This window comes from Maylandia zebra, linkage group LG7, assembly GCF_041146795.1.
Source record: "Maylandia zebra isolate NMK-2024a linkage group LG7, Mzebra_GT3a, whole genome shotgun sequence".
NCBI classification, from domain to species: Eukaryota; Metazoa; Chordata; class Actinopteri; order Cichliformes; family Cichlidae; genus Maylandia; species Maylandia zebra.
The window spans coordinates 42,043,845-42,069,302 of NC_135173.1; the positions used below are offsets into that span (position 1 = coordinate 42,043,845).

General features: G+C 40.6%; 1 protein-coding gene across 2 annotated transcripts in view; it reads left to right on the forward strand.

Moving 5' to 3' along the window:
* rabgap1 (RAB GTPase activating protein 1) overlaps nucleotides 1-19,916 on the forward strand; it is an 82,746-nt gene extending 62,830 nt beyond the window's left edge. For both annotated transcript variants that reach the window (XM_014409459.3, XM_014409461.3), the window contains 7 exons: nucleotides 3,410-3,502; nucleotides 5,555-5,665; nucleotides 5,918-6,022; nucleotides 8,229-8,312; nucleotides 13,635-13,706; nucleotides 16,420-16,620; nucleotides 17,230-19,916. In XM_014409459.3, coding sequence (XP_014264945.2) covers nucleotides 3,410-3,502; nucleotides 5,555-5,665; nucleotides 5,918-6,022; nucleotides 8,229-8,312; nucleotides 13,635-13,706; nucleotides 16,420-16,620; nucleotides 17,230-17,352 — 789 coding nt within the window. In that variant the 3' untranslated portion in view covers nucleotides 17,353-19,916. The remainder of the gene's footprint in view (nucleotides 1-3,409; nucleotides 3,503-5,554; nucleotides 5,666-5,917; nucleotides 6,023-8,228; nucleotides 8,313-13,634; nucleotides 13,707-16,419; nucleotides 16,621-17,229) is intronic.
* The last annotated feature ends 5,542 nt before the right edge of the window (nucleotides 19,917-25,458 follow it).

Consider the following 25,458-nt stretch of genomic DNA (forward strand, 5'->3'; position numbering starts at 1 on the left):
TACCTATGAAGCCTGTTTGATCCTCCTCTATCAGCGTGGGCATCAATGTACTCAGCCTCCTAGCCAAAATCGCGGCAAATAGTTTATAGTCTATATTTAACACGCTAATAGGTCTATAACCTCTGGGGTCAGTTTTATCCTTCCCTGCTTTTGGTATGACAGAGATATACGCCTCCCGCCACGATGGTGGGAGCGCCCCCCCACTCAGAGAGTAATTAAAAGAGGCCTTTAGTAGCGGGATTAAGGGTTGCCTCATCTGCCTATACCACTCTGGTGGAAATCCATCACATCCTGGGGCTTTAAAAGTCTTGAGTTTTGAGATCCCAATGTTAATCTCTTCTGCTGATATTTCTCTGACGAGTTTTTCATTCTGCTGCTTACCTATAAACGGTAGATCTAGGCTGGATAAGAAATTCTGAATCTTATGCTCATCTGCTTTGTCCGGTTGTGTGTATAGCTCAGTGTAATATTCTTCAAATGCTCTCTGAATTTCTTCAAGTTTATTAGTTATCTTATTTGTTCTTAAATTTCGAACTTTATGAATAGTGTTCTCCTGTTGTTGCCTCCTGAGTCTCCATGATAATAGCCTAGCAGCTTTGGGTCCTGCCTCATACCACCGTTGTCTATTATATTTTAATTTTTTTTCAAGTTCCTCACTTAAAATTTTGTGGATCTCTTGTTTAACCAGCCTCATCTGCTCCAATACCTGGGGGCACCTTGTAACAGTGTGCAATTGTTCCAATTTTCCTAAATTTTCCTGCAAATCTGACAGCTTTTTTGCTCTCACCTTCTTTAGGACTGCACATTTTGCAATAATTTTACCCCTAAGGTATGCCTTAGCCGCATCCCATAAAATCGTAGGATTAACTGTTCCATTGTCATTGAGTTCTAAATATGTTTTTAACTCCTGTCCCATTTCTCTTTTAAACAAGTCATTATTTAACAGACCTGTGTTAAGCCTCCATAAGGTGTTTTTGGGGCTAGCTTTAAACCCAATCTTCATAGTTAGTCCCGAATGATCAGATAAATCTCTTTGTCCTATTATACAATCCTTCACTCTGTGGAGATCTTTACTAAAAGTAAAGAAATAATCAATCCTCGAGTACATATCATGTCTCGCTGAATAAAATGTAAATTTGCGTTCATGTTTGTGTAAATATCTCCATATATCTATAAGCCCCAACTCAGACAACATTGTTTTTACTTGTTTCTCTAATTTAGTTCCCCTCCGGTCTCGGTTAGTTGTATCCCATTTTGGATGGAGAAGTAAATTAAAATCTCCTGCACATATACATGTGCCAACACTTTCTGCGGCGATAAGACTGAATATCTCCTTAAAGAACCCTGTACTACTACCAGGGGGTGCATATATATTACACAGCGTGACGTCTTCCTGTTCCATCTTCCCTTTCACCAACACAAATCTTCCCTCTTTATCTTTATGTTCTCCAGTAAACTCAAAACCAACCTTGTTCGGTATCAGAATGGCCACTCCTCTTTTTTTGCCAGATCTATGTGAGGCATAATAGATATTTTTGAATCCCATTCTCTTCCACTTCTCATGTTCTTCCTTTGAGAGATGCGTTTCTTGTAGAAATGCAATATCAATTTTTTCCCTTTTTAGCTTTGAAACTATCTTACTCCTCTTAATGGGATTCTTTATACCATTTACATTCAAAGACAATACCTTATAATACTGCATATGTTCTATATATTTCCAACTTATTTTCCTGCACCAACATGCCAATACTCCCAGCCCTCAGAACACATAATAAACACACATGAACAAAGACAGAACTTGTCTTAACCAAATAAACCAGGTCTTCCATAAGAGAGGTTTTTTCTCTCCTCTCAGTCTGGGGGAAATGCCACAGTGTGGGGCCCCTCTCGTTTCCTATTTTAAAAGAAAAAGGGAAACTAAAAAACAAAAACAAAAAACACGTGAGTCACCTGCATCGGCCCCTCACCACTCTATGATCAAAGGGATATCGACGTGCCATATTCCATCACGGCCAGGGGAGGAGGCCATCCAACCATATATCCCCCTGTATTGATCAGCAGCCCGGCGCACCTGTTGTTCCGTTGGTCTTATGATCATCTTAACAGCGAAACGGGGCGGGTGGGGCGCAGGTGTTACTCCTCCGTACCGACGTCCTCCGTGCGCTGGAAAACCTTCAGCTTTTCCCGTACGCTCCCGCGTAGATCAGCTGTATCCCCGGCGCGTCGCGGCCCAACCACGCTCGTCGGTAGGATACTGCTGATCATCTCCGCCGTAACGCCTTTGGGCTTTCTTGTGGCCACCGGTCCCACCGTGTATCCGCGTCTTCTTAGATCCGCCGCAGCTTCCTCCGCGTTATTGTATAGGACCATTCCCGAGTCAAAATGAACCCGCATTTTAGCAAGCGGGGTCTGGAACCGGATGGCGTTTTCTTTAAGTACTTTTTTAACCGGGCCATACTCTTTTCTCTTCATTTGTATGTTTTCGGCATAGTCGTGATCAAAGAAAATCCGTTTCTCCTTTATATATACAGGCTTCTTCCATGCAGCGCGTAGGATTTGTTCTTTAATATTGAACTTTAAGAAGCGCACCACCGTTGATCGAGGGGGCGCCCCCGGCGGCGGCTGCACTCCCAGCGCCCGGTGAGCTCTCTCTATCCCCAGGCTCTTCTCGCTGCCCAAGTCCACACCGTCCCCCAACTCCGATATCATCATGCTTTCCACATACCTTAGCATGGAGGTGCCTTCTATGTTCTCAGGGATGCCATATATCCGTATGTTATTACGGCGTGAGCGCCCCTCCAAATCCGTAACCTTCTCTTGGAGCTGCCTCTGGTTATCCAGCAGCTGAACAATGGCATCCCTCACTCCAATGTCCCATTTCTCCTTCCCTACCATGTTTCTTTCCATTTCTTCCAGACGTTTCCCCACCTCCTCGATCCTGCTTGTGGCGGCGGTAACCTGTTGATTTATCTCGTGTGTTAACTCGCTCATTTGGGCTTTCATGTCCTCTTTCAAACTTGTTCTCACGAGCGATAGCTCCTTCTTCATCTCTGCCTTAAGGTCTTGCATGCCCTCCGCCACTACTTCACTCACCACTTGTCTGAGGGGGCCTAGCGCTGATGTTGCGGCCTCCGCCGCCATCTTCTCGCCCTCTTGCTCGGAGCGTGTTTCATATGTCTTACTCTCAAGTCGCGTTTCTAAGCTTCGGCCTGGGGCTCGTCCCTTCTTATTTTTATCTCCGCTCATTATTCTTAAAGGGGAAGTCGCTTTTAATGAATTATATTCTTGAATTGCGGATTATTTTAGCTATCGATGCAGGAGCTCCTGTTTATGCTGCTACTCTCGCCACCATGACACCGGAAGTCCCCCTTTCTTCATCATTTGTTGTTTTACTCTTTCTGCTCAACAGATCAGCCAGAAGAAACTGAAGAAATATGAAAAGGAGTACCACACCATACGGGAGCAGCAAGAGCAACAGGAGGCCCCCATCGAGAGATATGAGGTACGTGGTTTTTCTAACAAAATATTTCAGTCCCCTTTCTTGTCTCGATATGTTCAATACAGGAAGGTTAAATGATGAGTATATTTTTCTTTAAAAAAATAATGGCAAAAGGAAAAAGAAACCAGCCAAAACAAGAATGATATGCTCCTCCTATTTAGCATAAAGCAGTCTCATCCTTCCTTTTCCAGGAACAAAATGTCTGGCACAGTGCATCACTTAAAATAACAATAAAAATACGGCAGAACAAAAACTGCATGGTTCATAACAAACCGTTATTCTGTTGGACTTCCTCTTCCTCCTCCTCTTATGTCTGTTGTTTATCTGCTGGGCAGGGCATTTAAAAAAACAAAACAAAAAATGTTGTATCATTTTTGTTAATGTTGGTTCTTCTCACGTGTCACTCTAATCTTTCCCCAGAATGTTTTGATCTTTCTCCACTACCAAATACACAGAACCGTTATTTCTTTTGGCTCTGTGCATTCATTGCTTGCTCTGTGGTGTAGTGTTTAATAGACTGGCCTGGACAAATCTGCCATGGCGACCCCCTGGGGAAAAGGGGTGTGGCATAAAGTACCTATACATACCCATGCTTCAGTATTGTTTGGCTTGTTTGTTCTGTTGGCAAAATGATATGCTTAACACTGAGAAAAGTTTTAAAAGTGTAGGGGTGTTAGATGTTGCTTATATGGCAGTCTCAGCTCATTGCTGGCTAGTTACTAGGTCTATATAATTCAACTTTTATAGATATAAATTAGATGTTATTGCTGTGAAATTAAAAAGATGGCATGCTCTCATATAGTGCTGTAGGTGCATATTATTTAAAAATACATTATGAAATATTGTTCCATGCTTTTATAGCTCATAATGTCATGTTTTTGTTGATATTTAAACATGCCTTTGTGGTGGGTTACTAAATGACTTACAATTTACAAAACTTTTCAGCAGTAAAAATATTTTTTAAAAATTATATCTGTTCAGATTAGAGTTCTTCAGAAAACGTATATTATTAGAATTAGGATGATACAGATCTCGCTTAACTTTTCTTTATATTGTTTTCTGTCTTTTTACATAGTAACATTATTATTTTAGTGGTTGGTTGGTTTAACCATTTCAGTATTCATGAATTATGTGTCATCCCCACGATTACCATATAGTGGTAAAGCAGCGACTATATTCTGACATTCATAGCTGAACAAAGTAAATCTATATTTCTTGTGGACCTTGACAGTCCTTGTTCAGCAAATAAAAACTACAAGGCCATAGAAAAGCCTTTAACTATACATTATGCCATTTCAAGGGTAACAAGATGGTTTTGTGCACTACAAGATCATCCATCACTTCTTTTTTTTTGTTCGTGTCCAAAGAAGTGTTTTGATCTTGGGGTGTTTCTATTTTTGCCATGTAAGAGGGATTCATCTGCTCTACGCTAAAGTCAAATGTTCACGCCAGTTTGAGTCATAGTAGTGATAATAAAAGCTGGAGTTGTGTAGTCCACACTTTAATACAAGGATATGTAAATCCATGTGCAAATGGATCAGGATCAGACGGCTTAAAAAGAAGAAAAGTGACACAGACATGAAATGTTTTAACAAAGATGGAAACGTTGACCTAGAAATAGAAGGAGAGGTGTTAGAATTTGTGCTAAGTGCTCCGACTTTATTCCCACTACAGCTGTAGATTGCTGTTAATGATGTACAAACCGGTTATGTCTTGTTAAACATTACAGACATCTCTTACTTTGCGGTTACGTTTTCAGCTGATCAGAGTGAACTTTTATACTCTCGGTTTCATATGTGTGTTGTCGCATCGCTCTGGAAACTGCTGAACCAGTAAGACATGTTTGCACAATCAAACTTAACTCCATTTCCTTGCTCAGCTATCTCAGCGCTTTCCTTCCTCTTTGGTGGATCGTCACTTCTCCGTGTTCAGTGTCGTCTGTCTTAAACGTTTTGATTATTTCATTCTTAACATTTTTGTGTTGATTTGTGGTTGTTTTTCTCTTTTCTTCTTTCTAAACACTGCTTTTTTTTTCCTCTTACATTCACCATCTAGCGGGAGAATCGGCGTTTGCAAGAGGCCAACATGCGTCTGGAGCAAGAAAATGATGACTTGGCACATGAACTAGTTAGCAGCAAGATAGCCCTGCGCAAAGACCTTGACAATGTAAGCCAAAGAAGAATATTTGTGTATGATTGGGTGGGGCTGTTAAACTGTCATTTGTCACTTCTGGTAGAACATCTAAAAAAGGTTATAGCAAAGATGAAAGCGCAAGTGTTTTTGAACAGAAACTTTTTTTCCCCAATTCCTTGAAAAGAGAGAGAAAACTAAGAAGAAAGTAGGGCGACTCTGACTTTCATTGACCTACTGAGCACTGGGTTATGGTGTCTTTTGTGTGTCTGTGCATGTGTGTGTCAGGCCGAGGAGAAAGCGGACGCCCTAAATAAAGAGTTGCTGCTGACCAAACAGAAGCTGATTGAGTCGGAGGATGAGAAGAGGCGGCTGGAGGAAGAGTCTGCACAGGTTAGAGCATGTAACGCGCTCTCATCTAGAGTGAAACGGAGCCAGGGGAAAAAAGTTTCCTGCTGATGCCTAATGTGTTTGTTTTTCCTCAAAATGTCATAAGAAACACAGGGTTACAGGAAGCAACTGCTGAAACAGAAGTCGAAATATTAAGGTGACCTGCTATGACTGAGCAGTTTTTATTGTGGACAGGTCCAGGATTCACAAGAAATATTGCATCGGCTGATTTACTCTCAATCAGTGAAGTTCTGTTTGTCTCTGTCGTTTGCAGGGTATGACAGCCTGTGTGGAACTGCTTGTCTTTGAAACAAGACCGCATTTTATACTTTCCTGAGCTAGAAGCACAGCTTATAGTGAGCATGAGACCAGATTTTTTTCTGACCTTCAAGTCTTTACAAAACAGCCGTTATGTGATGAATATACCCCTGTCATACCTGAAGCCTTACATCAGACTTGGGAAATGTTAAGCACAGCCATCTTTTTGTACATGTTCTTCTGGCTGTATATTTGCCTCTCAGCCAGTTTCTCTGCATGAGACACATTTCCACATACTTTCAATTACAGAAATATTTTAAGAAAAATAAAACCACTGGCTCGCTTGAGACTTCATGTGTGGAGTTTAATGTTCTCCCTGTGTTTGTGTGGGTTCTCTCCGGATATGCTGACTTCCTCCTACATTCCAAAAACATGAACAGGGTTACGTTAATTGGTGATTCTAAATTGGCCAGAGGTGTGGATGTGAGTTTGTATGGTTGTCTGTCTCTCTGTTAGTCCTGTCAGAGACAGGCGACCTGTTCAGGGTGTACCTTGCCTTTCGGCGTATGGCAGCTGGGATAGGCTCCAGCCCAGTCACAACCCAAAGTTAGATACAGTAAGTGGAAGAAAGAAAACGGATGGGTGCTTGCTATTGCTACATTCTGAAGGTGTTACAAGCAATTCGATTATTAATGATACCTACATTAATATGTTGATGACCTACATACAGTAAAAAACAAAATATACTATTCCATAGGAATTAAGAGAGTAATTAGCAACCAGGTGTTGCTAATCAAATGCACTTGATTAACTGATGATCTACAAATCTAGCCATCTCTGTAAAAAAAAGCTGAGGTTTTGACAATTTCCCATTAGTGGAAGTCCCAGCAAGATTAGACTGTTTAATGATCCAATACACTACAGAAACCCAAGAAGTACATCTTAGACTTTAGGTTCGATTAGATTTACAAAGTTGCCTCTGAACAAACCGCAAGATTTCTAGACCAGTACCCTTTGGACAGATGAGAGCACAGTGGAGCTAGTTGGCTATAATGCACAGTGGCACTTTGGCAAAAACCAAACGCTGTATACAAACATATCCGCACAAGCACCTCATACCAGCTGTCAAGCACAGTGGCAGAGGCGTGATGATTTGGGTTTGTTTTGACATTTACAGGACCTGCGTACCTTGCACTCGTTAAGTCGACTATGAAGTCGTCTGTATACCAAAGTATTTTAGAGTCAAATGTGAGACTACAGTTTGGCTGGATTGGATCATACAACAGGATAATGATCCCAAGCACAACAGCAAATCTGCATCAGAATGGAAAAGAAAATAGTCAAGTTTGTTGCAATGGCCCAGTCAAAGTCTATTTTAACATTTTAAAGAGAGCCGAATGAATGCCCACAAACCTCAATGAACTAAAGGACCATTATAAAGAAGAGTGTATTTCTCCACAACAATATCAAAGACTGATAAAGTCATACAGAAAATTATTACTTCAAGTTATATACTGTTGCTACAGAAATGCAATAATTGTTCCAGTGAGAGAGAAAAAGATACAGAATCTCATTTACTTTAAAACCGCATTCCTGTATAGTCAACCCTCAGATATCAAAGGTTGTCAGTCTTTGATGGTTATTTTTTCAAGTTCAAGTAAAGATTCTCTTTGATGGAGAGCACAGACCCTGCTGCCCTCTGATCCTGTGCATGTTTCACGTGGTCCTCCAAGTGTCTGTGGTGTTGTTGAGTTTGTGTAACTGTGACTGATTCATGTGCTCGAGCAGAGGTTGCATAGAGGCCATGACATTGCCCTGAACTTAGTGTCTGCCAATACCTTTCCATGTCTCCTTTACATTTCATGGCAGTCACACAGTCTCTGGGGCACCACTTCTGTCCTTGGCCTCTGCCGTGTAACAGCCTAACTGTATCTCTGTGTTTTATCTACAGCTGAAGGAGATGTGCAGACGAGAGCTCGATAAGTCTGAATCAGAAATTAAGAAGAACGGGTCCATTATTGGAGAATATAAGCAGGTATGTACTGTCTGCCTACTATATGCCTACTTTCACTTTTCAGTTTACTGTGTGCAACTGAATAGTTACATTAGCAGGTCTAATAATAGTGTTTCCACTTTCATATATGTGATGTAAGTTAAAAAGTGGAAACTGTCACACAACAGTTTTTTATCACAGTTCTCTTGAAGCTTATTTTGGAAAAACAAACTTATTTTAGTTTGTGTTTTCCATTTAGTTCAAGCTTCAAAACCACATCTTTACTCCCCACCCTCACAGACAGGTGGATCATAGTGCGTATACACTCACCGGCCTTTATTTATTATTATAGGTACATATTACTAGTTCCTCTTAGACCCTCATTTCTCTTCCGAGCTAATGTAATTCGTCATTGTATAGTTGCTGGAAACAGTCCTCAGAGATTTTGATCCATATTGGCACGATAACATTACAGAGTTGCTGCAGATTTCTCAGCTGCATGTCCATAATATGAATCACCCCTTACACCACATCCCAAAGGTACATTATTGGATTGAAATCTGGTGGCTGTGTAGGCCATTTGAGTATATGTCATGTCCAAAATAACAGATATGGTGTGTTATTTGATGGAATTCTCTGATAGGCTGTGGTGGCCCAAATCAGCATCATTTGGCACTAATGGGTGCCAAGAAAATATCCTCTTTACCATTACACCACCAGCACCAGCCTGAACTGTTGATTCAAGGAAGAATGGATCCCTCTTCTTAAGTTGTTTATGCCAAACTGTGAATCCGAATGTTGCAGCAGAAATGGAGACTCATCAGACTGGGCAATGTTTTTCTTCTAATGTGTTGTCCAGTTTTGGTGAGCCTTAGCAAATGCCTCAGTTTCCTGTTCTTAGCTGACAGGGGTGCCACCTGGTGTGGTCTGCTGTTGCTTTAGTCCATTAGCCTAAAGGTACAATGTGATGTGCATTCAGAGATGTTATGTGCATACCTTGGTTGTAACAAGTGGTTATCTGAGTTACTGTTGCATTCCTATCAGCTGAAAGTAGTCTGGCTGTTCTGACATCAGCAAGGCAAATTGGTCTAGAAAACTGCTGCTCACTGGGTAATTTCTCTTTTTTAGACCATTCTCTGAAAAACCTAGAGATGGTTGTCTGGGAAAATTCCAGTAGATCAGAAGTTTCTGACATGCTCAGACCAACCTGTGTGGCACCAACAACCATGTATCATTCAGAGTCACTTAAATCACATTTCTTTCTCATTCCAGTCCTCGGTTTGAACTCCAGCAGATTGTCTTGACCATGTCTAAATGCACGGAGTTATTGCCATGTGATTGGCTGATTACATTATTTTTAAAAGCAGTATACCAGGTATACCAAAAAAAGTGGCTGGTGACTGTGTACCTGAAGGGAAATACAAAAATAAGCAATGAATGAGGTAATAGGACATTTAATTAATGAAATAATGTGAGAGTTTAGAATAGGATAAAAATGGGAGCATCATAATCACATATAGTGGGAGCATGTTGTATGTATGTTACTCTGGCAGGGACAGACTTTTCACATTGAATTCAAGTCATCCAGAGTTGTTTCATTGTTCATAGTACGCTGAATTTTAAAAATGCAAATTCACCTTTTACACACAATCCAGCAGAGGTGGTGTCGCCAGCTTCTGTTTCTTCATTTCTATAATTCCAACCAAAATGACTACAGTATATATCTATCAATATGCAATATTGTCTAATCTTATCAAAAACCAAGGAATGGAAAAGTGTCAGAAAATTGACCAAAGCATTTATTGCTGAAATGGTTTCGGGCTGAAATCCACTGAAGTCTCACAGTGACCCAGAAAGAATAATTCAGAAGGTTGGGATAAAAATTCAGAGAGCATAAGCTGCCAGCAGTTGGCAGTCTTCACATAACTTTGAGCCAGTGCTTGCATGTTTGTCACTTTTTAGTTCATTTATATCTCGAAGCATAATGCTAATTAAATCCACTCGTTTCTTGTTGACTTTTTTCGTACGCTTGGCTGTCATTGTTGATAAGTTCTGCTTTTTACTCAGCTCAAGTAGCTTCACCAGAAACACCATCATGGTATTTTTGTTTTTGGATTATAGTTATGTTTTTGTGTGTGTGACTGAATTGTGAATTAGATTATGTGGAGCTCTGATTCCCTTGAAAGTGAGCTTTTGAGACGCTTTACACCACTTATCTTTCCTTACTTAGCCCGTCTTTTCATATCTAAGCTTCGATCGAGCCATTACCGTGGCAGGACCACTCATAAATATTTAAAAATAATATACTCTTTAAGAGCGCTCTGTTTTCCTTCATTTATCTATTTTCTGAAGCAGAGCTGTTCCTTAACTGAACCCGGAGCTTTTGATGGCTTAGCCTGCAAGCATATTTAAAGTTCCGTCTGTCTGAATTCCTCTCAGATCTCATCCTGTCACTTCGTGCTTAAATATAAACTCACCCAGATCAAGTGCTATTACCATCAGCGCGGGGACATTATGCAACAATCCACCTCCTATTCCTCTCTGTGGAGGGAAACAGAAATAGAAAGAAGACTAATTTAGGAACAGACCTCAACTTCACCTGAGTCTAAAAATAATAACCGTCGACTGGCTTTGATGGCAAGTGTGAAAACCGGTTATCGAATGTCCCACCGATGAGAGGAGACCGGATTTGATGGTTTTTGTGTGTATCATGGGTTGCTAGCTTGCGGTTGAGAGCTGTGTTGAGCAGACTGAAGTGTGACAGGAAGGAAGAGGGTGATTGATGGAGAGCGGGGGAAAATGAACAAAGTGTGTGGAGGGGGAGGGGGGAGCATTCAATCCGCTGGGATTGACAAATTGAGGGATTCCCTAAAATAGCCTGGGTTGTTTACAACATAGATAATGCGAATGATTATTCACGTAGCAATTTGCTCTTTCAATGTGTGTGAATGCCAAGAGTTTCTTTGGGGGTTTTATTTATTTATTTATTTTCCTGTGGAAATATAGCCAAAAAAAGCTTTGTGTGCTAATTGCTCCTCGAGCACATGAGGACAAAGACAAGTCTGTTAACGGTGGAGCTAAAAACGGTGTCAAGTGGTGCATTGCAATCCCCGTTCTAGGACTGGAGCTTTTGTAGATAGATGCAGGCTAGCTGGGTGCTAGCCAGGTGAAGCAGCACGTGCCAGCGCTCGTGTCTCTTGGGTTCTGTTAGCATTGCGTTGTTTTCTCTTTTCTAATTCTGATTGTTTTCCTTGTCGGTGTTTTCGGTCAGTTTTGACTAAATAAATAAATTTGATCTGATTTACTTTTAATGGTTTTAATAAGATATTTTCATTCTGGACAACATATTTTTGTTAATTTGGGTGCATCAGCACAATTATCTGCTCCTTGTGGAAATATGATGAAGTAATTAAGACTGCATGTTCTTGTAGTTCCTGCATTGTAAGTATAAGTATACTGTTTGCATGCAATATTCAATAGAAAGAAAGCAAAAAGTGTCTCAGGCAGTGAAGTTACCGTGGGGCCGGATAAATTATTAACTGAAAATATTTAAAATAAATAAGGCTGAGATTGTTTTGTAGGAATAAATTGAATATAAAAAACTTTTTTTTTTAAATGCCCTCTGGGTCTTGAGCCTTCAGCAACGAGTGCAAAATCCATTATTACTGTGAAACAGTGGTATAGAAAAGAAACTCATAACAAGGATGGAGAAAATGACTACCGTGGTCATCCTGAATTTAAATGAGCAAAATAATCATTTACAGCTTGCTTGCAGATGGTGCAGCGATAACGATTCCTTGCCCTAAGATGGACAAGTACCCCCATCTTTCACAGGCTTGAAATCCCATCAGAACATATTGTCCTCCTCACTATGTCCCTGTTAGAGTCATCCTTCTAATTATAGAAAAAAACTGAAGGAGAGTAAAATCCCTGCTGCCGAAATGGGGACAAAAACTGACTGAAGACTTGAATGGCTTAAGGCTCAGCAGCTCGGGTAAGAAAAAAGCAAAAAAGAAACAGATGCTCCACTAGTTAAAAAGGACGCAGGGAGATTAAAACTGCAGGACTACAGACAAAAGATCAAAAAAGAAGAGATAAGAGGTCAGTAGTGACGGAGCTGGGTATAGTAACGGGCAATATGAGGGAGAATGTGACAGGATGGAAAGATAGCTGCATGATAAGTATAGTAAAAAAAAAAAGAGAGATGAGGGTCACCAATATAATGTATGTAACACAGAGAATAAGAGCAAAAGTAGATGTCGAGATAGATGGACTGTCTATAGACGGCCTGATGTCTCTTATAGGATAACTCGTTGCACTCTGATTTCTCTGTCCGTCTGCAAGCTACAGGAAAAGTTTGTGGGTGTTTGTTTGACTCTCAGGATGCTTGTAGCTGTTTGAAGGAGAAGGGGAAAAGGAGATTTGAATATACATAAGGCCTATGACACCACTAATGCACTTAAAGCTAAGAGGATAAAGTCCATACAGACTTATTAACCTATAAACACAGTAGGGGAAACACAACTGTCTGTCTATTTGTTAGCAGTTTTCAATATATCATTTTCAAATTTTGATTGACAGTAGATGCCAACAACACCTTGAGGTGATTTAAGACACACCAGTTGTGAAAACCAGTAAAAATTGTATATTACCCACAATTTGTTTTCATCTTCAAACTTCTCAACAATATCCTAGACCTTGGGGGGGCATGAGCACTTGACCTTGACCTTCATTGTTAGCGATAAAAAGGTCAGAAGAAGAAACCATATCAAAAAATGTGTCATACGAAAAGCGATGGAGAGAGTTGTACACCACCTCAATTCAACACCTTACAAGGTCACAATGATGCCATAACTGACTGACGTCATCCTAGGATAATAAAACATGCGCATGTTATAATAAAAACATTATAAAACATCACAGTTTCAGTATAGCCCTTGCCCTACGGGGGGAGTGGTGCTCTCTGAGTGCTGATGTTATTCTTATTACTCTGTCTGTATTGTGTTTTTACCATATTATGGGGATGAACAGTTTTCATTCATAAATATTCATCAAACTTTTTCTGAAAGGGAGTTTTTTCCCTCCTGTTTTCCTGTGTATACTTTGTTTTACTATTAGGTTTTGTGGCTGGGTGCTTAGGTAAATTAATGATTTGAATCTTTGATTGTTGTTGGCCGAAAACTAAGCAAGCTTTTGTGGCTTGTTGGAGCTGTGTTGAAGCACCAGAGACTGGAAAAAGCTTGACTTGAAGTACAGATTATTGGTATTGAGTATTCATTTTAATTGAAAAGCGTTCCTCTGGTTTAATTGACGAGCTCTGTCTAAAAGTGGGTGAACAAACCAAGCTGTTTTTGTTTTCTGCAGATCTGCTCCCAGCTGAGCGAACGACTAGAGAAACAACAGACGGCTACGCGAGGAGAACTCGAGAAAATCAGGGTGAGTTTTACACCAACCCAAATGACGTAACCATGACGCCAGGATTAACTTTGTCACTTTATGAGTTTACAAAGTGTATTACAATTTTTACCTCTCATTACTCCATGAGCTGCCATGTAATGTGCTCCTCTGTCAGCAGGATTCAATTCATTGCTTAAAGACACTTCTGATGAACAGATAACCTGTTTTAACATCTGAGACACAGCCTCATATACATTGATTTGCTTGTCAGTGAGTGAAATAAGTATTTGATCCCCTACAACCCAGCCACAATTCTAGATCCCACAGATTATCAATCAATTGTAATCTGTGGGATACTCCTGATCTGAACTTATGTTCTTAAGCATATACCTGTCGATAGAATCAGTTTCTTCCATTGCAACCTCTCCACCTCCATGTGCAAGACCAAAGAGCTATCAAAAGACATCAGGGGCAAGATTGGCTGAATGGACTTCAAGACCATCACCAAGAAGTTGGTGTTGTGAAATATAAAATAACCAGTTGTTATAGATGTAGAGGTCAATGCAAGATTTTGGCTCATGGGAGGAGGAAGATCATGAGAAAAGTCTTGGAGCAGCCCAAAAGTACATGGAAGGAGCTTGTTAATGATCTGAAGGCAGTTAGGAGCACAGTCGCCAAGAGGCACCTCCACTGGTAGCACACCATGCAGTAATGGTGTGAAGTTTTTCAGCACCCACAAGGTCCCCGTGCTCAGGAAGACACATGTACAGGCCAAGAAATGCTGACTCAGACCCAAAGAACACCCCCTGCATAGTCAAGCATGGAGGTGGAAACATGCTGAAGAGCTGTTTTCTGCTAAGGATACGGGACGACTTCACCGCATTGAGAGGCCGATGGACGGATCATTTACTGTAAAATCTATGACATGAACCCCCATCCCCCAATACATGCAAAAGAAGCCAATGAGCCTTTTTGACCAATTATATTAAAAATGAGCATCAACTCTTGTTACTCTGGCATCCCAGCACAGAGGGCCTACTTAGTCTAGAGATAACTGGCTGTCTAGAGAGTGGTTCTTAGCTCTGTCTGGAAAGCTTTGAGTCAAAGATTACATGAACAAGAAAGTTTGACTGAACCTACAGGTTAAAGTAAAACCTGTAGTTAAATGTAATGTTTAAAATCAGATCTTTTGGGGGGAAGAGTGAGGAGCATGACCGAGGAGGCCATGGCAGTTTTACCTGTGGCCCGTGAAGTATTAGTTCAAACAGTAGGCGATGTAAGAAAAGGGCAGTTTTGGCAGGAAGCTCACAAAATGTTTAGTGCACCAAGGTCAAGTCATGTAAAGGTTGCAGCAGGACCTCTCTGCCTGTGTGGAGGTAAATCTGTGCAGTTTTTTTCTATACTACTAATGGTGCAGAAATTCTCCTAACTGTCAGCAGCTGCTGTAGCTGCTCACAGATGCATTTTTTTTTTTTAGATATTTAAATAAACACACTGACAGCGACTCACTAAAACTGAATTTGAAGTGACAAGAGCACCAATTGCAGCTCAAGCACTCTGCTGCTTCATTAAGGCCACTTCTGCAACAATGAGACTGGAAACTTTACATATAATTACTATTCAGCGTAAAACTGGCCACATTTAATCCAAATTAAATATTCTCATAAAATATTCATTTTTAGGAAGCGTCTCCACCGGCTGCCTCAGTCGGCTGTTGTTACTGTGGCAAGCAACCCTGAATGTAAAGTCCTGTCGACAGTCCTACATGTTGGTGCCAACTCAGGCACTGATCTGTCTAGAATAATCTCAGAGGAGTCGCCCTACTAGTCTGGTTATCCTGAGCCAAACTTAGAAAGAGCAACTGAAAGTAAATAATACTTTTACTTACCTCATCTGCTCAAACAGACTTCATATGCCTTCTGCAAAAACATGGAATTTAACAAATAGCTCAAAAAGTTTTGAATGAATTCTGATAAAACTCTGTAGGGGTGTAGAGCGAGGTCATGTTAACAATCCATTAAAATTAGGATCATATTCAACAAAGTCTTCAAGGTCACTTTCATGATTTATGGGTCAAAAACAGACAAAAACCCTTCGAACTTTGACACTATGATTCTTGCGGTGACTTTAATTTCATACCTGTCAGCATCTTTTTTTGTTTGTTTTTTTTGGATTTAGGAGAAGGTGGAGTTATCAGCTCGCACTGTCAACCTAGGCTAACAATTCGATCCTAAGTAACAAACTAATACACACTTTTTGACTGGCTGAACATCACAATCAGTGACACAGCACAGCATGTATTTTCTCAGATAATTACAGTAGACATCAACACTTTACACAGGTGAGATGTTCCATTCACTGAGGTGAAGCAGACTTTAAGGTGAAGCAGACTTCCAGGCCTGATGAGTTATTTAGAAATGAGAAGAGTGAGAGAGAAATCTTTCTTTTTGTTTTGTTTTTAGCACCAGGCTATAAATCTGTTTTAACACATGAGTCTATGGGGGTTTTTTGGACGCAGCCTAAGTGGTGATCATTATGAAAACTTTACAGCGAGAAGACAGCTGGGTAGCTATAAATATCTGCATTCAATTGAGACAACAGTTGTTTGGTGAGAGGAAAAACATTTGGGGCATTCTCCTGTTCCATTTTAAGTTTTCCTTTTCTCACTCCGTCTCTTTCTTCTCTAACCTTGCTCAGGCTTAAAGTGTCCTCTTACCTCTTCTGTTTGTTTCTTCCTCCCCCTCATATGTAGGCGAAAGTTGAAGGCTGCGAGAAATGCAGCAGTCTTTTCAACAAGGAGGGACGGGTACGGGCCGCTGTGACCACAGCATCTGCCGGGGGAGCCGAGGAGACCGATGAAGAGAAGGAGGCTCTGAAAAACCAGCTGAGGGAGATGGAGCTGGAACTAGCTCAGACCAAACTGCAGCTGGTGGAGGCCGAGTGCAAAATCCAGGTAGGGTCCAGAGGTCAGAGTGTGAGTCATTCATTATTCTGACATGGGATGTTTCTTAAAGTTGAAAGTAAAACATTGTGTCATTCGTGTTGAAAGGAGAAAAAAAGGAGGCCACATTTCTGCTCTAATTACTTTATCACCCCCGAACAGGCACAGCAGCAGTAACCTGCAGCACAGGCCCAACAAATGAAAGCAGAACATTTTCTTTTAAGAAGATAGAGTTGAAGAAACCTGCAGCTTTATGCGATTTAATTTACTAATTGAGGACAGTGCTGTGATCACAGGCTCTGAATCAACGTTAGCATGTAATGGAATCAGAAAAGAAGCATTGTTATTATAGCGGGGAGCTTTTAAACATTGCTGTGTTAAGTGTTTTTTTTAAAAACCCGTGTGAGCAGAGTGAAAAAATTGAGGTCTAGTTTCTAAATAGAGGCTTAAGGGGGAAAAATGCATTAAAGTGACTGCAACAAAGCGCTCTGTGTGGAGATTACTTGGAGTGATGATGAGGAAAGTTGAGGATTTTGTGTTGGACTCAAAGCTGCAAAGTAAAAGCAGTAAATAAGATATATTGCCTGTTTGGGCTGTAATTTCTTGCTCTCTTTCATCCAGGATCTGGAGCACCACCTGGGTCTGGCTCTCAATGAGGTGCAGGCCGCCAAGAAGACCTGGTTCAACCGCACACTCAGCTCCATCAAAACCGTCACTGGGACCCAGGGCAAGGAGACCACCTAACCTAACATTCCCTATCCACCCAGTTTCGACCGGATTATGTCTGGAGATCGGCGCAACTCATCACGCCGAAACCTCCGGACCTCTAACGTAACCCACCGGGCCATAACTTTGACATGAACATTAGCCGTTAAATCCCAGGATCACTTTGCTACAGGCTGTGTTCCTCCTAACAACAATATCGTCGTGTTTCCCTCATTCCTGATCTAATCTGCCCAGCACAAATCCCAAATGACTGCAGCCAACTGATGAGAAGGGGTTGCAAACATGAGATGAATGAATTACAGCAGTACCACTCTCTGAGACAGTGTGCTTCCAGCAGTCACATAAAGACAAGTGTTTAAAAATGAAAATAACAAAAAAACAGCATAATTATTTCTGTCTTTGTACTGCTGATATTAAAGACCCACAGAAGGAAGGTAAGGACACCTGAAATGTCTTTGTCCTTACGGGATAGAGAAGAAAACACTCCGTCCTTCCTTGCCGCTCTGTGTGCACTTCCCTTCTAAACTACTGGCACAAAACTACCAGTCCCTGTAAATGTTTTGTTTTAGGTACGAGAGCTAATAGATGCCTTTTTGAAACGGAGCATTTTCTAATTTACGTTGAACAATACCTTTTGTTGTTGTCTGTTTTGTTTTGCTTTTTTCTTGTACCTTGTCAAATATGCTTGCGTAAAGGGGAAACGTATGTGTGAATGTAAGAGCGCATGTTAATTTGCTTTGTTTTCGACTGTGAGGTGATGTTTGAGTGGATAAATATTTGACTAAAATAATGTGCAAAACTGTGTGTGTTCAAAAGAAAGAGCTGGAAAGTGTGCGTAAGCCCTAGGGAAAGAAAAAGCACTAAGGTTGTGAGTGTACGCCTGCATGCAAGCTGTTTGTCTAGTCTGCTTCAATGTTCAAGCGTGTATATGAACGATGCTAACAAGAGGTTTGATGACAAAGCCTTGATCTGAAGGTTGGTAAAAAGTGGTTGGTATAATTATGTAATTTATGATAAAAGCTGCTGTAATGTTAACCGACAGCTTAACCTTTCCTCGTGTCAAATTTCACACGCAGGGTTTGTTTGGTTTGGGTCACTTGGCGCAAAGAAAAGCTCAAAACCACGCAAACCTCTGTGTGTGCTGCACAAGCGTACTGTGAGAGTGTGAGGATAGCTGAAACACACAGCGATGCATCGTTTGCCAGAAAGCTTATGCACTGCTTAGAGGAAGTCTGAATCGGAAAACACACACAGACAGAAAGTTTGATTTCCTACTGCACTGAAGCCCACCTTTAAGCCCCGCCTCCCTCTACCCACGCCTCCAGCTGCACTGCAATCTTTGACCTTTTGACCAAGGTCCCATTTAATCCTTGGTTGTGCAGCACGCCAGGCACATTTCAGTCACACTTTTGGTTGTTAAAAAACACTGAACTAAAATGCAGACACACATGTGTGTGTAAATATATATATTTTAAAAAAAAGCTAGTTAAAAGTAGTCCCTCATGTCCACCTGCACAGAAGGTTATAATAACATGAGATCTGAAAGAAGATATGCAGTTAGCAGCAAAACCGTGCTCTGTCAACGAGAGGTCAGTCCAAAACACCAGCATGAAGGACACAGACGAGAGCGGGGAATAACCAGATAACGCATGACATCACAAGACCTGGGTTAAAGTTTGCGTTGTTGTGTGTCTCTATGCTATTAAGTCCAGTATCCAGTCAGAGGTAGCATCGAGGGATTAGATTGCTTTACTGGCTTCCAACGCAGAGCAAAAGCCCCGCTAACCCCACCCCCCAACAGATCGATGAATCCGTGCCTCGGAGCATTCGACGTGCTCAATCAGATCACAGTGCTGAGGAGACTTAAACATTAAGGTGGCGACCGACACTCCTGCGAACGCAGGGACAGAAAGGCCACACATGTGAAGACACCTGTGAGCAGCTCAGGAGTGTGGATCAGGATAATCCGTCTGTGGGGGTTGATGTAAAAAAGTGCTTGTGTGTTTTCATATTTAGCCAACTCAAAAGGGAGCTCATCAATATTCTAGTTTCTATTCATAATTTACTGCAAGACTGAAAAAAAAAATGAGAAAAAGCGCAATTTTTCAAACTTACTGTAAATTGTATAAATTCTGATATGAAAGGTGTAATCTGATTGGCTTGTATTCTAGTGATGTCAGAGGAGGAGTCCGCATGAAGTTGAAAGAAACGAAGGGCCATCCCTCTAAAGGCACTGGGTTGTAAATAAGAAACATTAAAAAAAACAAAAAACCTAAATATTGAGTTTTTGTTTATGATTTTCTACTCTGTAACTATAACTAATGATGCCTACTTGTACCCACCCACCTGCTGCCGTGCTACAGTTTGATTCACAACAATGTTTTAATGTTCGTTTGTTTATTTGGGGCTCTTTTTTTTGGCTCTAAGCTTTTCAGTCAGACTGCTGTTTGGTTAATTAAATGCCAAAACGTAGCTTTATCATCCAACGACAAAAACATTATCAACGTGTGCAAATTGTAATAGTGTAGAATGCACTGTGTATACTTCATGAATTTCAATATAAAGATATCAACAGAAGAATATCTGCGTGTCTTTCTGTTATTTTGCATCTTTATTTATTAAAAAAAAGACAAACAATATAAAATCGAATAAAGGTTAAAAGGAACTTTACAGGAGCACAGGGCTAAAGTGATAAAGTCTCAATATGATATTGTGGTTTGAAATGCCAACTGTTTATGATGTGAAAAAACTTTATCCTGGTTGTCACATTCAGTATTTTGCATACTGGGACCTTTTATGATTATGGAGGAATAAGATGAAACGGGGATGGGAAGAAAAACAGAAGGGAGCAGACCGCCCTGTGATCATGACGATGCTACAGATTAATTATGTTTGCACAGTAAGAGGAGTCAAAACAGTAAGATGATAGAAGATAGTCATTAAAGTAAGCCATTATAATCGTTAAGCAAAAGTGTTGTTGCTCAACTTGAAGTCCAGTGAGAGAAACTGCTGCTTCTCTGTTTTAGGTAACTGTGAACTTTGATAGGTAAAAGCATCACCTTACCCTCTGAGTGTGTGTGACCTTGCTCACTCCCATCAATATCTTCTTTCCACCAATTTCAACGAGAAAGGAATCACTGTTACTTTTAAAGCTATTAAAGTATTGAGAAGCCACAAAATGAATTAAAGCTTAAAACCTAAAACTTATTAGTATTTTGCTCCTTTAACTCTTATATCGCTTGAGTTTGAAGGCAGTATCTATAAAATAACACAAAAAAAGCCTTACATGTCAATATCCTCTTCAGTGTCTCGAGTTGGAATTGAGAAAGAGATAAAAGAGGCCCATGATGGTGATATAATGAGACTTCTCTTTGTGTCCTCTTGGGAGGTTCTGAGAGTTTTAAAGATGAAAATAAACCTGTTTCTGCTAGCTAATTATGTCTTGTGAAAACAGGCTATCTGTCAGACACTTAAACAAGCCTTTTCCCTCGAGATGCATGGAAAGCTCTTCGTAGCTTGTACGCACTTTGGCGCCTCAGAGAACGTGCCTCAAAATGATGGGTGCATTGTTATCTGTGTCAGGGATGAGCTATTTTCTGCCTTCGCCTCAGTGTATGATATGTGCAATGTGCACTAGTTGAACTGGAGGTCTCACATATATCATTTGGAGTGTTTATAACTTAGATCTAGCCGATAAATTAACACCTTTAGTGACGACGGCAGTGGGGAGTTTGGCTCTGCAGCTGCAGATTGCAAAGAAGCAGGCATGAAAAGTTGGAAAGCCGGTAGCATACCGGGAGCTGCTGGAGGTAACAAACGCCAGCATTATGCAATCTGCTTCACACTTTATCCCCCTCCTTTTTCTAGCCTGCGTATAAGACTGTAAACAAATGGCACCAAGCACCAAAATAGAATGTCACAGGGACTGCTGATGGGTGCTGTCTTGGACTTTAATGGTTGTTGATGTATGAATCAGGGATGGAACTCTGTGTGTCTGTCAGAGAATATGCCTAAGAGGGGCAGTGTGACAGTATTTTTACAACCTCATAAACTTCCTGGCACCTGATCTTGTGAACTCACAAACAAGACTGAACTTGGCTTCTTTTGATAAGTTTATCTCTGAGACTAAATATTCATATGACTTAGCTTCAGATGTCAAAGGGATAAGTGGTAGGGTGAAGGTGGAAAAGTGTTCCACCCCGACTTCACTCTAGAGCCTCTGGAGCCTGTTAGAAAACAGAATTCATAAATTCAACAGTAGTAAATGCTGCAAATTTAGTATGTAATAAAAAATATTCCGCCACAGTAGATCCCTACAGGAATTCCTATACAGGAATCTACTGTCAACTACTGCTTTGATGAAAGCTGTTTCTGCAGAGTAGCATATCTGGAGATCTGCAAGAACTTTTAGACTTTCAGAATTTTAATTTAATAAATATGTGAAAATGTCTGACTCTTTACAGTTTAAATTCCTATTGGATTCACTCGCTGAACTGTACCTTGTGTGCTATGGGAAATAAGCCGTATGGCTCATCTGCTTATATCTTGTTGAATTCAGGTCGTTAGATCCACAAATAGCATTGAATATTAGTAGCACAGGACACGTGATCACAGCCTGTAAGCAAAGAAAATTTGCTGGAATTATTAACTGAATCATTTCTAAGTGATTAGCCCTTCGACAGACTGACGACCTGTCCAGGTTGTATCCTGCCTCTTGCCCTAAGACAGCAGGGATAGGCTCCAGCGCCCCCCATGACCCTGAAAAGGATAAGTGGATAGATGGATTTCTAAGTGATTATTATCCTCACACTGCATTGCTACTCCCGATCTTAGGGTTTCCCTACCTCTGATATCCCACTTTAATCACTGGGTGTATTAATAATTTAAATACTTTGTCAAATAAAATCAAGCTCTTCAGTCATGTTAGCTAGCTGGAAAGCAGGCTACATCATAAGTAAAATAAGTAGTTGGTATTAGGGGTGCAATGATACTCGTATCGATATTGAACCGTTCGATACAGTGCTTTTGGTTCGGTACGCATTTGTATCGAACAATACAAAAGTTTTAATTTATTTTATCAACTTTCCTTCTGACGATGCTGTCCGTGTTGAGCGCTCAGTGGATCTGCGTTCGACTACTCCGCCTAGGCTGCACTGAGCGCAGCGCAAGCTAGCAAGACAGAAGCTAAGCTCATTGCAACATGGCTACTGCCTCAACGCTACCTGAAATTGAACCTCCCCCACCCTCATTCAGATCTGGTGTTCGGAACTATCTTGGTTTTCATGTGAAGCATGACCCTGATGGTAAGCGCGTCATGGACAAAAGAAAAACAGTATGTCGGATGTGCCACGCAATGCTCAATTAGATTGGTGGGAGCTAGTGTGTTAGCGCAGTTAGCTCGTTAACGTGTTGACACCGTCCAGCCCCACACACGGGGCGATCTGCGGTAACTCGTTAACGGAGATTTGCCGTGTTATGGCGTTAATGTCAGTTTAACAAGATTAACGCTGACAGCACTAGTGGGAATACAACGAATATGACTGCACATTTACACCGACATCATCCTAGTGCAAAGACAAGTGGAAGCAGACAAAAACAACAAGCACGCATGCTACAAACTTTACCCGAGTCATTTAGACAGCCACATGATTCTCCTGAGAGCTATTTCTCTGTAATAAACTCTCTTTTCCAAAGATGAGTGATTTCTCGATCAGATAGATTTATTTTTTTTATTTTGTTGTTTCAGCAACATTAAATTTAAAAACTGTACTTTTGGGTTAAAATATATATTTATAATTTTAATAAATTATAAATTAAAAAGGCATGAACATTTTTTGTATCGAAAAAATATCGAACCGTGACACCAAAGTATCGAACCGAACCGTGAATTTTGTGCATCATTGCACCCCTAGTTGGTATATATATTGGCTAATAAGGCTCTTGAAAAACATTTATACATAAAGGATTTAGCTGTTTGATCCAAGATGCTAGTTGTCTGTGGTTTTATTTTTAATCTCTCTGCAGCTATTTTGACTTCCCCCCCCCCCCCCCCCCCTGCTCTCTGTTTCATCGATCATGTATCTGTTTGTGTTTCCTATTTTGCTCTTATTGACGGAAGGGAAAGGAGACAAAGAAATGAGTGGTCACTTATTCACACTCAGTTGTAATCTAATTTTTACATAACACTCAGCCTCTTCCTTTATGGATGGTGTGTGAATGTTTGGATATTTTCAGGTGAAAAGGTGAAAATCCTGAGCGGTGGATCTTGTTAGTTTCATCTCTGCTGCCTCATTTGCTCAGGTGAGGATTGTGGAGAATGCAAACCCTCCACCGCTTCAGGAAATATATGTGCTTCGGTTAAAATTTCACACATCTTTGTTGTGGCCAATTACTCTGCTATCATTGCCTTCTTAATGAATAATTAAGCCTGAGGGTATTCTCGCAGGAAGCCGAGAGCCGTGACATTTGATTATCATGGTTTTTGAGTTCGATTTGGAGTGTTGAGGAAAAATAATGAAAACTTCCTGTCTAAAACATTTGCCAGTCGTGATTTTGTGTATATCAGATGGACTAGGTGCCTTCTCCTATCAGTCTCAGTAGACAAATCCACCAAATCTGCACCTTTATATTTGGACTTGATTTTCTTATACATGAGGTCGCTGTGTACTGAGCTCACATTAGGAAAATGGACTGAGAAATATGATTTTTATAAAAGTCAAAGGTGGTAATGTTTAAATTAAATTACTGAGATTTCAAATGTGTTAGCAAATAGGAATAAAGATCTGGATTTATACGTGTTATTGTAAAGATGTTAGAGCTGCTCTCTGCACTGCCAGAGGTCACAGGAGAATGGTCAGATTGTTTCAGGCTGACAGAACAACAACAGTAAGTCAAATGTGTGTGTGGGTGGGGGTGGGGGGATATATGTGTATTGAGAGTGTGGGGAGTGAGTTGGAGGGTGGGGTGGGCTGCTTTTAACTATGTAAAGCACTTTGTGCTACATTTTTTCTGTATGAAAAGTGCTTTATAAATAAAGATTGATTGATTGATTGAAATAACCACTTGTTACATGAGGGTATGCATCTCTGAATGCACAACACATTGAACCTAGATGGGCTCCAGCAACAGAAGACCAGATGGGAAACTGAGGCTACAATTCATATGTGCTCACCAGAACTGGACCATAGAAGATTGGAAAATGTTTCCTGGTCTGATGAGTCTTGATTCTGCTGGGACATTCAGATGGAAAGGTCCAAATTTCAACATGAAAGAATAAATCCATCCTATTCTGTATCAGCAGTACAGGCTGTTGATGTCCAGTCTATTGTCCAATAGAGCACATCTGGGATGTGGTAGAACAGGAGATTCCAATCAGTTAGCTGACAAATCTGCAGCAACTGCATGATGCCGTCATGTCAACATGAACCAAAATCTCTGATGAATGTTTGGTACCTTCTGAAGTCATGCCATGAATGATGAAAAAAGGGGACCAAACCAGTACTACCAAGGGGTAAGTAATAAAGTGTGTATATTTTGTTACAAACTGTTTATGTGGTTGTGGCAATAGATTGTTGATAATCTTACACAGTAAGCCAAACATAGCCAAATAAGTAAGTAAAGAAGAATAGATAGTTTTCTGCTTCCTCACTGTAGTTCGAGGTGTGATGACATGTGCTTGTGCTTTGCACAACATGTCTCAATCACCTATTCACACACTTTTTTCTTCATCTATCTAAAACTAACACACCAAAGAACGCACCAGGAGCAAATCTGGCTTTGGTATCTTGCCCTAGGATACTTTGTGATGCAGCCAGGGATCGAACCGCAGACCACCCATAAACACCTGCTTAATTAAAATGGACCTATTTTGCTCAAATGAAGAAATAAAACTGCAGACCAGTCAGTCTTATATTTGTCAAAATATGCTAGAATTATCACACAGTTTACCAACCATACAATCTGGGTTTAGATCCCGTGTGGTTGTGGCATTCGAATAAAATAGCTACTCTAAATGTAGAGCTGATATTTGATGTTGTGTTGGCTTTAGCTGTTTGCTGGCCTTGTTAAATCTTCACCAGCAATGTTGTCATCTATAAACAGGCACTGATGTCCTCTGTCAGGGGG